General features: G+C 41.0%; 1 protein-coding gene across 1 annotated transcript in view; it reads left to right on the top strand.

The window, feature by feature from the left end:
- The window catches only part of LOC308305190 (aldehyde dehydrogenase family 3 member A2-like), a 28,298-nt gene extending 18,602 nt beyond the window's left edge, over positions 1-9,696 (top strand). Inside the window, exons 10-11 of the mRNA XM_080749906.1 lie at positions 4,114-4,352; positions 7,923-9,696. Of these exons, the coding sequence (XP_080606032.1) occupies positions 4,114-4,352; positions 7,923-7,937 (254 nt within the window). The 3' untranslated portion in view covers positions 7,938-9,696. The remainder of the gene's footprint in view (positions 1-4,113; positions 4,353-7,922) is intronic.
- Positions 9,697-13,096: the final 3,400 nt, after the last annotated feature.

The raw sequence follows: 13,096 nt of genomic DNA, 5'->3' as shown, positions 1-13,096 counted from the left end.
TGTGTTGCCTAGAACTGGAGGATTGATTTTGGGGTTTGTATTGCAAATCACAACTTGATGACATCACACATTGTACTTTACAATACAAACCCCAAAATCAATCCTCCAGTTCTAGGCAACACAGAAGAGGGGGAACTTTTTTTGTATTTCCACACAACTCCTCTAAGGTATATTAATGACATAGTTCAATATTGAAAATGGGTGGTCTTCCCCTTTAAGTAATTTTCCTTTGTGAGACATCAAAGAGAAAAGTCTGGCGGTAAACTTAAAACAAATCCAAGTTACCAGTTAAAAAGTATTTAATAACATATAGGCTTCATAACCCTGATGAAGTGTTAGTCACCTGCGTTTAATCTTTTGCCAAGCCATGGACAAATCTTAATCTTAATTGATCAGAAACACCTTTATTGACATATATACTGTACATTTGAATTGGCTGGGAATTTGACTTGGCATACAGTAAACAAGACAAACGAAACAGAACCATGAAAAAGACAGGATCGGGATGGACATAGCTAAGTTACTGCTGAGGAACTGTGGGCTGTATTGATTGTGTGATACTTATTTACAGTTAACAGTTACGATTTATTTGCTGTGAACCTCAATGACTATAGAGATACTGTGTACCCATTTGCGGGACAAAATCTGTAGGAGTAGGCCTAATATAGAATTATAAAGAAAATGAGTTTTTAAAATCCGCCTCCTGGTAGCACTATAACAGGCACATGTGAAACATTTGGGGCAGAGGTTCTGCTCTGGCATCCAGGGAGCGTGTGTGCAAAGTTTCACTTCGATTAGCTGTCCACACACAGATACACGGACCATGTGCAAAACATAGTCTCTGCCATGTCTGTGCCTCTGCCGTTGTGCACAGGTCATAATAGACCTGTAGCGCCTCCCAGTGGGGAATAGCAGTAACATACTGTGGATAGAGCAGTGGAAGTTAATTGTCACTGCCTATCTATCTGTCTCTCGCTCACTCCATCTCTCTCGCCTTCATCGCTCCAAGGTTATTATAGTAAACGAAAACTAACTAAAAAACGAAAACTAGAATGGAAAAACATTTCAGTTAACTGAAATAAAAATACAAACTAAGCTTTTTAAAAAAACGAAAACTAACTGAAATGGTATTGTGTGTTTACAAAACTAACTAAAATAAACTAAAATGATAGAGAAAATCTCCTTAGTTTTCGTCTTTTGTCTTTTGTGGAAATAAAAAACACCAGTTGGTGAGGTCAAAGAGAGAAGTTGTATGTCTCAACATTCCCACTCTCAACAATATGATGTTTTGTTGATTTTCTTTATTAACTGGGGACCCCCTGGAACCACCTCAAGGACCCCTAGAGTTCCCCAGGCCCTACCTTGTAAACCGGAGCATACATATTTTGCTAAATGCCTGTTGCCATTGGTTATGGTTTTAACTGTGTCAGCTGACCACATGTACTTCTTAAGAAGAAAAGTATGTTTTTGTTACTTCCTCAATTCTCACATATTACTGTACATTCTGTGGTAAACTATTCCACACACACACACACACACACACACACACACACACACACACACACACACACACACACACACACACACACACACACACACACACACACACACACACACACACACACACACACACGGGGTGTAGGCCGAAGCAAGTGTCAAATTGTATTTGAGGAAGTGAAACTTCCTAATTCTGTTCAGATCACAAACAATTTCTGCCAGATATACAAATTCAGTGACCAAGACATGGTCAGTGAAATGAGCTTAATAATGCATTAAACATATTATTAGCAAAGCATTTTTACAAAACAGAATATTGAATCAATATTTAGAAAAAGCGTACATAATTAGTAATAAAATAATGAATAATAATGAATAGATGAGGCCTGTCAGCAGAACCTTTAAAAGTGTGACTTGCATGATGGTGTAAATTATAAACCACACTTCACTTCACACCCTTATGAATGTGTCTGTTTACTTGTGCTGACAACTTCATTTGTTACTTTAGGGGCATTTTGTACTTTTCAGAAAAAATACTTTATTTAATACTGGGCAATATTGCTCATGCTTATAGGAAAAAATGAAAATCAGACAATATTTTTATGAGAAAAATCTTTTTTTCAACATGCCCATTACAGTTTAGGCATTTAGCATTAATTGAATACTTGTGGTTCAAGAACAGGACATCATTCTCTGCACATAGAGCTGAACACACATGTGAACACACATGAACGTCACATATGATATGAATATACACTTGAACGTATACACTAGGACAGAGGTTTTCAAACACTTTGGTCTCAGGGCACCCCTGTAAACAACATTTTCATCCACAGCACCCCTGAATTACAGTGTTACTTTACAGCACCTTATGTTTATGTAAAATAATGTAAAACGGGTCAAAATGACCCGAACAGCACTTAAGGGTTAAACAATACTTTTTCCGGAGCTTTTTTAATCTCACCCCTGACAAATACCCCATATTACGTAAAAGACTAAAACTAACACTAAAACTAATAAAAACACACACACACACACACACACACACACACACACACACACACACACACACACACACACACACACACACACACACACACACACAGAGTCATGATTTTCAAACTGTGCTACAGTACTAGTGAGTGCAGAGAAGGCCAGGGTTTAGATACTGTCAGGGTTGATGAGTTGATGGCCGGCAGGTGTGTCAACTGAGGTAGATGAGGTTCAGGCAGGTGTGCCTAAGCTGGAAGTTGGGAGATGAGCCAACGCCCAGGGGAGTCAAACTGGTGTTTTTAAACTGGTGAAAGGGGTCCACTGCGGCCTCCAACATAATTCTCAGAAAAATAAAGTTATACCACCCCCCTTCACCCCTCACTGCTTGGTGCAGGCCACCAATCTCCATCTCTCTCTCTCCCTCCCTCTCTCTCTCTCTCTCTCTCTCTCTCTCTCTCTCTCTCTCTCTCGCGCGCGGGCACGCGAGCGTGCGCTGCTACCTGTGTAAATCTATGGCGGCAAGAGAACAAAAGGAAAAGCTATTCTTCTTATACACAATTTGTAAAGTTATAGCAGTGAACATGAGGCAGTCACAGGCTGAAAAACAAAGCCAGGTGACAGCTGTGTCAGTGAACGCGCACATCCACTGATTGTGGCCCTCATCAAGTCACCTTTTGTGCAATGTGATCTGGCCTGCAATGCAAGGCATTGTGGGCTTCTACAGATGTACACCTGTACAGTTATGTTTTACACAAGTTTACAGGAATAAAAAAAGTTCTGGAAGAAAATACATTTCAATATTTTCCCTCAAAATAATTTAGGCCTACTGAAAAAAAGAAGAAAAAAAAGGTGATTAGTTTGATCAACTGTTGCACCCCTGCTCGATCGCACAACATGTTTCCCTTGACAAGCCATAGTGCTTTCTTGGGTTTGAATCCTATTAGTAGACCTTGTATCTGAACCATAGACTGTATAAAATGTATGGACAAAGCGAAGCCATTGGTTTCTATGCAGCGCAAATGACACAATATGGGTCCTTGGCATGGGTGTTGCCATCATAGATTGTAAAGGCACCAAAGGATGCTATTGGCTGCCAACGGTCACGTGCAACCGCAGGGATACATGGGAGAATGTGGTCGGAGCCTCCCGAAATACAGCACACGAAGAAGAACACAGCCGGCTGGTATCAGTTTAGTTGGCCACGCCCCCCACAACTTTATCATTTATTTTAAAATGAATTGGACCAAATTTCGACAAAACGCATATGATGGTGATTGAAAGGCAATTTTTAACTAGTGATAGGAACCATAAAATATTCATGAAAATGTTAATTAAGGTTAGAACACGAAAGGGGAAAATGAATGGGATCCAATGGAGAACAATTCTTTTTGCGATCGGCCGGGGGGGAAAACAGCGCAACTAGCGGCCAATCATAGGAAGTTTTACTTCCGTATTGGAGTCATTTTAAATCGGCAGAACTATGCCCCTGATCTGAACTGTACTGTACTGTCCTGTGCTTTTCCTATATGCGAACTGCTAATAAAGTATTCAATCAGTCAATGAATCAATGACATTTTGTATAACGTTCGACCAACTAAAACACTGGTCCCTCTCTCTGTATAGGAAACAGCGGCATGGGCTGCTACCACGGCAAGCACAGCTTCGACCAGCTCAGCCACCTGCGCGGCTGCCTCATCAAGCAGCTGAAGATGGAGGGCATCAACGACATGCGCTACCCGCCGCACACGCCCAAGAAGCTGGGCTGGGCGCGCTTCTTCCTGCTGAGCAACCCCGACCTGGGCTGGATGGGACGCATGGCGCTGCTCGCCGTGGTGGTGGTGGTGGCGGCCGTCGTGCTGCAGGTACGCGGTGTGACGTGACATCCAGGGACATGCTGGCCTGGGCCCCTGATTCAGCCCGGGAAAAAGAGTTGGAGAGGCCCTCATTGCCCGCATGACAAGTGACAAGCCAGTGGGCCAATTACATGAGTTATATTTCGTCGTTGTCGGGTGGAAACCTTTTGTCCAAAACCGTTTGTTTTGTATTTATCAGTTTAAAAATGATTTAAACTAGTGAAAACAGCCGATCTACAAGCACACAACGCCTCGCACCACGAGGCATTGTGTGCTTGTAGATCTACTGTTTTCACTACTTTTGTGCAAACAGTTAAATTTTGACTTTTGTGCAAACAGTTACATTTTTTCCTAATGGCCGGCCTGGACCGGCCGGGAATGAACCGGCCGTTCGGGAGTTGTCCCGCTTTCCCCAATGGCCAGCACGTCCCTGGTGACGTCCGAAATAGTGCTGATTTGGTCGGCTAAAAACCATGACGAAAGATGTTCGGCGACCACCTTTTTTTCACTGACGAAAAACAAAATCTAAGCCAGGGGTTCCCACATTCTTTTTTGTCTCAGGGCACCCCATAAATATTATTTTCATCCGAGGCATCCCAATATTATAATTTTCACTCCCAGCACCTTATATTTATAGCATATCGTCCATGTCGTGTGGAAACCTTGTATGTCCAAAATTGTTTGTTTTGTATTTATCATCTATAAAATGTACTAAACTAGTGAAAACAGCAGATCTACAAGCACACAACGCCTCGCGTCGCGAGGCGTTGTCTGCTTGTAGATCGGCTGTTTTCTCTAGTTTTGTGCGACGGTCTTGTATGATGAAGCAGGGCCTTGCTTTACCAAAAGACGTACACATTTGAAACTTGGAGATACGAGGTTTCTGCCCGACATTGATTATGTTGCGAGGAAAAGGTTGAGATAATAGCCATTTTGGTTATAACTGACTGAAAATAAGGTTGCATTCAAGTTTAAAATTATACTAAATCTTGTGTCCACATAAATTCCAAATATTATCAAATTATCTCGCGGCACCCCTGCACTGTCTTCGCGGCTCCCCAGGGTGCCCCGTCACCCACTTTGAAAACCCCTGATCTAAGCTATGATAACTAAAACTAAAATATATTGACATTTCAACAAATAAAAAGTCATTTTATGCTTGGTTGTGCTCGGGTGATGTGCTCTGAAAATAGCAGATCTACAAGCTTCAACACGTTGCAGAGGTGACGTGTTGTGAGCTTGTAGATCGGCTATTTTCAGCATGCAACAAAGTGTAAAATCAAGGCACCTGAGTACCTTTTCCACCACTGAACACATGTGGCTCAGCACCAGTCTCATCCTTCTGCAATGAATAGAGGTTATTGCGACCGTCAGGGAGCAGTTTACTATGAAAACCTCCACCGGCCGTCCGTCCGTCCGTCACACGTCACACGTCACACCTTTGCCCTGCTCATATCTCCGCATCAGTATGACATCACACCACATGTGTACACAAACCTTTGTGTACGTTGCTGTGGCAACAGTCTGTTGTTGCTGGTTTGTTAGTGTACGTTAGCAACCACCTTAGCAACCATGGTTTTACCCTAGCAACCAACTGTTTACCCTAGCAACCAACTGTTTACCATAGCAACCATGTTTTTTTACCCTAGCAACCAACTGTTTACCATAGCAACCAGATACGCAGAGCAGGGATCTCCATATATGGGCATAAACAGGTGACATCACACTGATGTCAGATACTCAGAGCAGGGATTTCTCCATAATATATGGGCATAAAAGGGATTCTGTTAGGGATCTCCATATATGGGCATAAAAGGGATTCTGTTAGGGATCTCCATATATGGGCATACAAGGGATTCTGTTAGGGATCTCCATATATGGGCATAAAAGGGATTCTGTTAGGGATCTCCATATATGGGCATAAAAGGGATTCTGTTAGGGATCTCCATATATGGGCATAAAAGGGATTCTGTTAGGGATCTCCATATATGGGCATAAAAGGGATTCTGTTAGGGATCTCCATATATGGGCATAAGAGGGATTATGTTAGCTGTTAGTGATCTCCATATATGGGCATAAAAGGGATGCTGTTAGGGATCTCCATATATGGGCATAAAAGGGATTATGTTAGGGGGATCTCCATATATGGGCATGAAAGGGATTATGTTAGGGACCTCCATATATGGGCATAAAAGGGATTGTATCCCAGATGATGCCCTGTTAGGAGATCCACACTAACAGAATCCATATATGGTCCTACCGACAGCTGCTATAAGCCAACCCTGGCGATAAGGTCTGAGTCGAAGAAATGCTTCTTTCCTGGCAAGAATTGCCCCTTTATACTGTAGGGCTCGTTTGTGTATTGTATGACATCACGCCACACAAGGACTGTGTGATGTCATCATATCTCCATATATGGAGACATAAGTTGCTCATGCCCAAATATGGGCTGGTGAGGTCAGACTTAGTGTGATGCGTAGGTTATCTCCATATATGGAGATTCAACTTCAATGAGTAACCATGGCAAACTGTCAACTGCCCGTATGTCTTGATAATTGGTAAAACAAACTTTTGGCCTATTTGTGGAAATAAGCGACCAACTTATCTCCCGATTAGGGAGTCTTACTGGTATAATGTGACACTGTGTTAATCAATAACTGGACTTTTAGACCTTTGCACCATACGTCAGATACTGAGTTGGAACTTGAAGATCTAATGTGACATTTCATGGCCCTCTGTTTTGATTTGATGATAACAGGTATTCACTGTGAACAGAGTGGCATACGTACACATCATTATAATACTTTTACAAGGTGTGTACCAAAGTGTGTTGTTGGTGCTACAAATGGCAAGACATATTTGTATTGCCGTTTGTAGGTGGACAAAGTTGTGAATAGCATGAACTAAAGTGCAAGCTTCAAGTTACAGTAGGCTACAACCCACTGTTAGATGGTATGAGACATTCTCAGGACCTGATTGCGCATAATCGGATCTGTTTATAACTGTTGCGGTACATTCCCACAGTGTGATTGATTGGCAATATTGATTATTGACTATGCAGTTAGATTGCGGCATAGCAGCAGATTTAAACCGGAAACAAATATATCTTCACATGTGTTTCCAGTTTAAATCTGCTGCTGAGCAAATCAAATGAAGCCATGAGGAAATTATTTGACTTCACCAAAAACATAAAAGTGTCAATGAAAATGCAGATTGTATACAGACTAATTTCAGACTAATTTAGTGTATTTGTAAATTTAAATTCACAGAAATCTCATCTACCTTAGTAACGTCTCATTGTTAGCAGAAATCGGCATAGTCCATTGTGTCAGGTAGAAAGGTATCAGCAGGTCATCAATTATGTTTGTACTAGCACCTAAATAAAAGGCTTTATTTGTCCGTGCTGCACCCGTGTCTCTCACCTCTGCGTATCACCAGGTTATTTGAGACCTGGACATAGTATGTGCTCCATGCCATTAAAAACACACCAAATAACAATGAACTTTGTATGTGAGTATGTGTGTGTGTGTGCGTGCACGCCACAGAAGTTTTACCAAAGTATTTGTATGTGTGTTTCAGAAGTATTTCCTGTGAGGACAGCCCCGTCGCAGTACTTCCCCAAACAACAAGAGTGTCACTTATCTCAACCCTCCAGACGTCTGCATGGTGAACCTGGGCTGAAAGGTTCTGCATGAAGTTAACAAATTGCTTCCTATTGTTGGTAGACAGTCTGTCAGCCAAAGTGCCTTTTAGCGCAAGAAGCAGGCTTATTGTCTTGCCTAGGATGTGCTACACCAGGGTTCCCCAATTAGTTTTCCCCTAGGGTCAAATTATGTCTAGGGTACCAAGCCGAGGGCCACAACATTGCAGGGGGCGACGGTGGCGTTCCCGCTACTCCAGCGACAGTTCAGATATCGTTGTTGTAGGGTGAGAATCTTGCATGTCCAAAACCGTTCATTTTGCATTTATCATTTTAAAAATGATTTAAACTCTGCGAGGCGTTGTGTGCTTGTAGATCTGCTGTTTTCACTACTTTTGTGCGACAGCCTTGTTTGATGAAGCAGAGCTTTACTTTGCGAAAGAAACGTACACATTTTGAGATACAGGTTTTCCACCCGACAACGACGATATACTAGTGTTGTTGCTGCTCTTATACCACCATTATTACTGGGGTTGGTGGGGGCCAGACAGTAGCCCTCCGCGGGCCGCAAATGGCCCACGTGCCGCCTATCGGGGAACCCTGGTACACTATACATTACATTTGGGGAACAGTCTCGGTCATTTCAATAACCTGTTATTCTGCTTGTCAAAATCAATTTCAGAAGGATCAGCTAGCTCACTGTAGCTACAGTGTAACTCTATCCCATGCGATGCCTTATATCTATGGCACTTTATTTTGTGCTCTATAACCTGTTAAGTCAGGTTGGATTCTATTAAATGGAGCTTTTTAAATATGTTTTAAACATTAACAGTGCTGCTATTTTACGGCATACAGTTATTTTTTTGTTTGTTCTTAAAGTAACAAAAACAATTCAAGTAATGCTATGACTAGTTATGACTGTTGGAGCTACTTGTCATATCACTATATGCAGTGACTTTGCAATGCAGCAATCTTTAGGAAACAATTTATTTTTAATAAAGGATGTTTTTAGGCTATTTTTTACTTTTAGCCGTTAGTTAAAAGGAATCCTTTGACCATAAACTCAGGATGAGAGATTCTCAAACACTACTTGCCTCTATGTTCAAATACATTTCACTCACAAAGCTCACATATATCATTTGTATTTAGTCACTTCAATTTCACTTCAATGTTCTATTTAGCAGTGTGCTATAGCAGTGGTTCTCAAACTTTGACATTTGAAGGTCTCCCCTTAAGTTTGACAGTGTATAAATGGAACCAAATGCACCCATTAGGGTCCATTTGTACACTGTCAAAGGTACAGACTTGTAAGGGTCAATTTAGACCCCCATAAAGGAACCTACCTGGAATCCACTTTGAGAACCACTGTGCCATAGCTTAGTGCCTCAATCCATAGTATTACTACAATACAGTATATTTACACAGTAATTCACCTACAATGCATTTCCACGTTTGACACTCCCATTCCAATATGAATACCCAACAGGTGACCTGTAGCACTTGCTGTTGGAAGATGTTAGTGGCAAATGACCACAGGTTTGAGTGCATTCCATTCCAGACAAATGATGTGTTACTTTGTCTAGAGACTATTTGTTCCTCTCTGGAACCGTTCAAGTTCAATCGAAGTTCTGAAACTTCTCTGTGAATTTATCACCCTGCTGATATTTTCATGAGTTTGTAATTTAAGATTTTAATAAACGTTTTTAAATCATGTCTGGTATTGTATGTTATGGTGTGTCATACACGGTAAAATCCACTGTGTTCATTTAACTCTGCAAGTGTAGAAATGGGACCAAATGCATCCAACTTCAATTCAATTCAAAGGAGCTTTATTTGCATGAGAAAACATGTTTGTATTGACAAAGCATATACTATGGATGTGTCAAAATATAATAAAAACATCCATAGTGTCCATTGGCTGTAGTTGTCAGAATTGGTTTGAACAGCAAAGCTTCACTGTAGGAAAGTTTTACTGAGCTACTTAAGCTTTCAGAATCTTAAGCACAATTATTTTTAGGGATGGACATCGGTATCGGCCAATATCAAAAATCAGCAGGTATTATATCAAACAGGCCGAATCGGTGATCGGCAGGTCACTGACATAAATACCGGTTTTATGCCAATTGTGTCTATGGCACTGCACAGCATGATGCTCTGGTCCTGTGACTAAAGTAAACATTAGCAAGTAGCAGCCAGTCTACTTAGTGGCAGCCTACAGAATACAGATGGTGCTGATTACCTTTGCAATGTAAGGATATATTCCATAATCCTGTGTCAATGTCGTCTCCAAAAAGAAGGAGAAAAAAAAAAAACAGACGGTCATATTAGACTGGATATTGTCTGTGTTTTTGGATATTGTACTATTGTGATTGATTTGGCATTAGTGTTCTTCTAGCTTATTGGTACTCAAATTGAAGTATGTCTTGTAGGCCTACTTGTCCTGAAAAAAGGGTATTTGAGAAACCCTATTTTCTAGTTCTTAGCTAAATCGGTTTTGGCAGATCAGACCTTCATAAAACCGGAGGATCGGTATCGGCCAAGAATTTTGCAATCGGTCCATCTCTAATTATTTTATTGCTATGAATGTGTAACAAACGACAATATTACATATAACAATTAGTAACGAAGACAGTAGGCCTATTATAAATGTATTTCCCAATTAAATAATTCCAAATTAGGCAGACAACCTTTCAGAAATAAAACATGCTGCCTATATGTATAGTTACCATATCGCAGCTGTCAGGCAGTAGACTCATCCCTTCATATTTCAACTTTGTATGTTTTTCCCCCCATAAATTAATGCCCTACTTTATTATACACATACAGTGCCACACAAAAGTAGCAAAAATAGCCAGTGTCATGATGCAACAGGTTATGATCTTGTAGATCTGCTATTTTAGAATGTTGGTGTTTCTGTGGGCTTTATAAATGTTGAACCAATCAAAAATATAATCTTGTGACTAATAATACTGTATTGGATCCATTGGGACACATGTTATTTATTCAATTATCTGAAAAAGTTACAGTTTGGACAAGGTTTCCCCCGGCCGACAGTGACAATGTATGATCAATATACAGCAGATTAGGTGATTGGGACAGCTGCAAGCAGGGACGGGAGTGTCAGGTGGTACAGGTATGGGGTGAGGACAGTCAGATAAGAAGAGGAAAATGCCTGCAAGCCACTTCTCTCTAGTTTAACCCAATTCACCTGCAAGTGAGTGAGAGAGAAAGACAGACACAAAGTGGAGGTTACTGAAAAATACTCTTTGACCGGAGGAGTTTGGATTTAACGGCAGTTCTCCTCTCAGTGGAAGCCCCCAATGCATCTTATTTATTCACCTAAATACCATCAAGACGCCCTAAAGGGCGAGGTTGCACATATGGGGCAACTGAGCATCAGTTCGACCTCCCGTTGGTACATTCACCAGGTTGGTTAGCATTCACCAGCGTCGGCAGGTTAGCATTTCACCCGGTTAGCATTCACCAGCGTTTTACTGAGGCTAAGGTTAGGTCTAGGTCAGGGGTGGGCAACTTTGATGATGGAGAGGGCCACTATATTTCCACCTTCACTCCAAAGGGCCACATTGCATTTTGCCAAGTCTTACTTTGTCGGAGTATCTCATACAAAAGAAGCAAAAATAGCAGATCGACTATTTTTGCTTCTTTTGAATTGGAATCCTGAATATTTTTTTGTTATGTTTTAATTGGAATCCTGAAATGTAACATTTTGATTTAATTTCAAACGCATTTAGTTATATAGTCATGCTAACTTTATGTACCTAAATACGAATACATTGGACATTAAAAAAAAAACATTTTAGTACTAGGCCTACTACTATACTAGTCATTAAAGGGGACAACCACCCATTTTCAATATTGAAATATGTCATTAATATACCTTAGAGGAGTTGTGTGGAAATAGAAAAAAAAGTTCCCCCCCCCCCTCTGTGTTGCCTAGAACTGGAGGGTTGACTTTGGGGTTTGTATTGTAAAGTACAATGTGTGATGTCATCAAGTTGTAATTTACAATACAAACCCCAAAATCAATCCTCCAGTTCTAGGCAACACAGAAGAGGGGGAACTTTTTTCCTATTTCCACACAACTCCTCTAAGGTATATTAATGACATAGTTCAATATTGAAAATGGGTGGTCTTTCTCCTTTAAGCTACTAATATAGACTGACGGAACTGAAGCAGGTCATGTTTGGAATTGACACAGCTGAAATCAATAATATATCAGTATTCCGGTATCAACCTGCGGGCCGCATTAAGTGAAGGTGGGGGCCGCATGTGGCCCCCGGGCCGCCAGTTGCGCATGTATTGGGCATACATGCGCAACTGGCGGCCCTTTCTTTGGAAAGAGATATGCTAATCATTTTGTTTATATGTATTAAAGGTAGGATACGTGTATAATTATTTTCGTACTGTCATGAGTGTATTAAAATTATGGAAGTCAAATTGTTTACATTTATCCTGAAATAACTCAGTTTGTGATCTATAGAAGTTAAAAAGGAATCAAACCATAAAATAACCCTGTAGCATGGAATGTGGGACCTGTCTCTAGAGGAAAGAGGAGCCTGAATCAGATCGTCTGATTAGATTAAAATAGGCAGAGAGCAGTGACACAGCAGGGGGGTCAGCTTCAAAAGAAGTAATGGATCTCTAGGGCCTGATCGGCCAGCCATGGAAAACCAGTTTGACCACTAGCTCAGGAGCTGAGCATTGACACGATTGGCCGACAGAGGCAGCCATCATTTTTCTTAGCCAGCAGGCAGGATGTGAGACTTTAGATTCACCAAGACCACCGTAGAGGAAACACCTACAAGCAGAGAGCCAGGGAACCATTGGTGAGATGAGAGATATAAGGAATTGCATTATTTGATGTACTAAACTGTTGTGTGATATGTGTATTAATTGTTGTTGTTTGCTTGTGTATTCACAGGTTTAATAACCTGTTGTTTTCCTGTAATTAGGGACTTTAAACCATTAGTGGGCTTAGAGGTAGGGCTACCAAAAGAGCTGGACAGTCTCAGAGTAGGACCGCAATAATCTAAGTTAACTTGTCAAAGTAGATTGCTTGGTTTATGGGAACTAACGCGTTTACTGTATGATT

Source organism: Nannobrachium achirus (genome assembly GCF_963921795.1).
Source record: "Nannobrachium achirus genome assembly, chromosome: 19".
Lineage (NCBI taxonomy): Eukaryota > Metazoa > Chordata > Actinopteri > Myctophiformes > Myctophidae > Nannobrachium > Nannobrachium achirus.
Note: the sequence above shows the minus strand (reverse complement) of the source record. Positions and strands in the feature narration are given on the sequence as shown.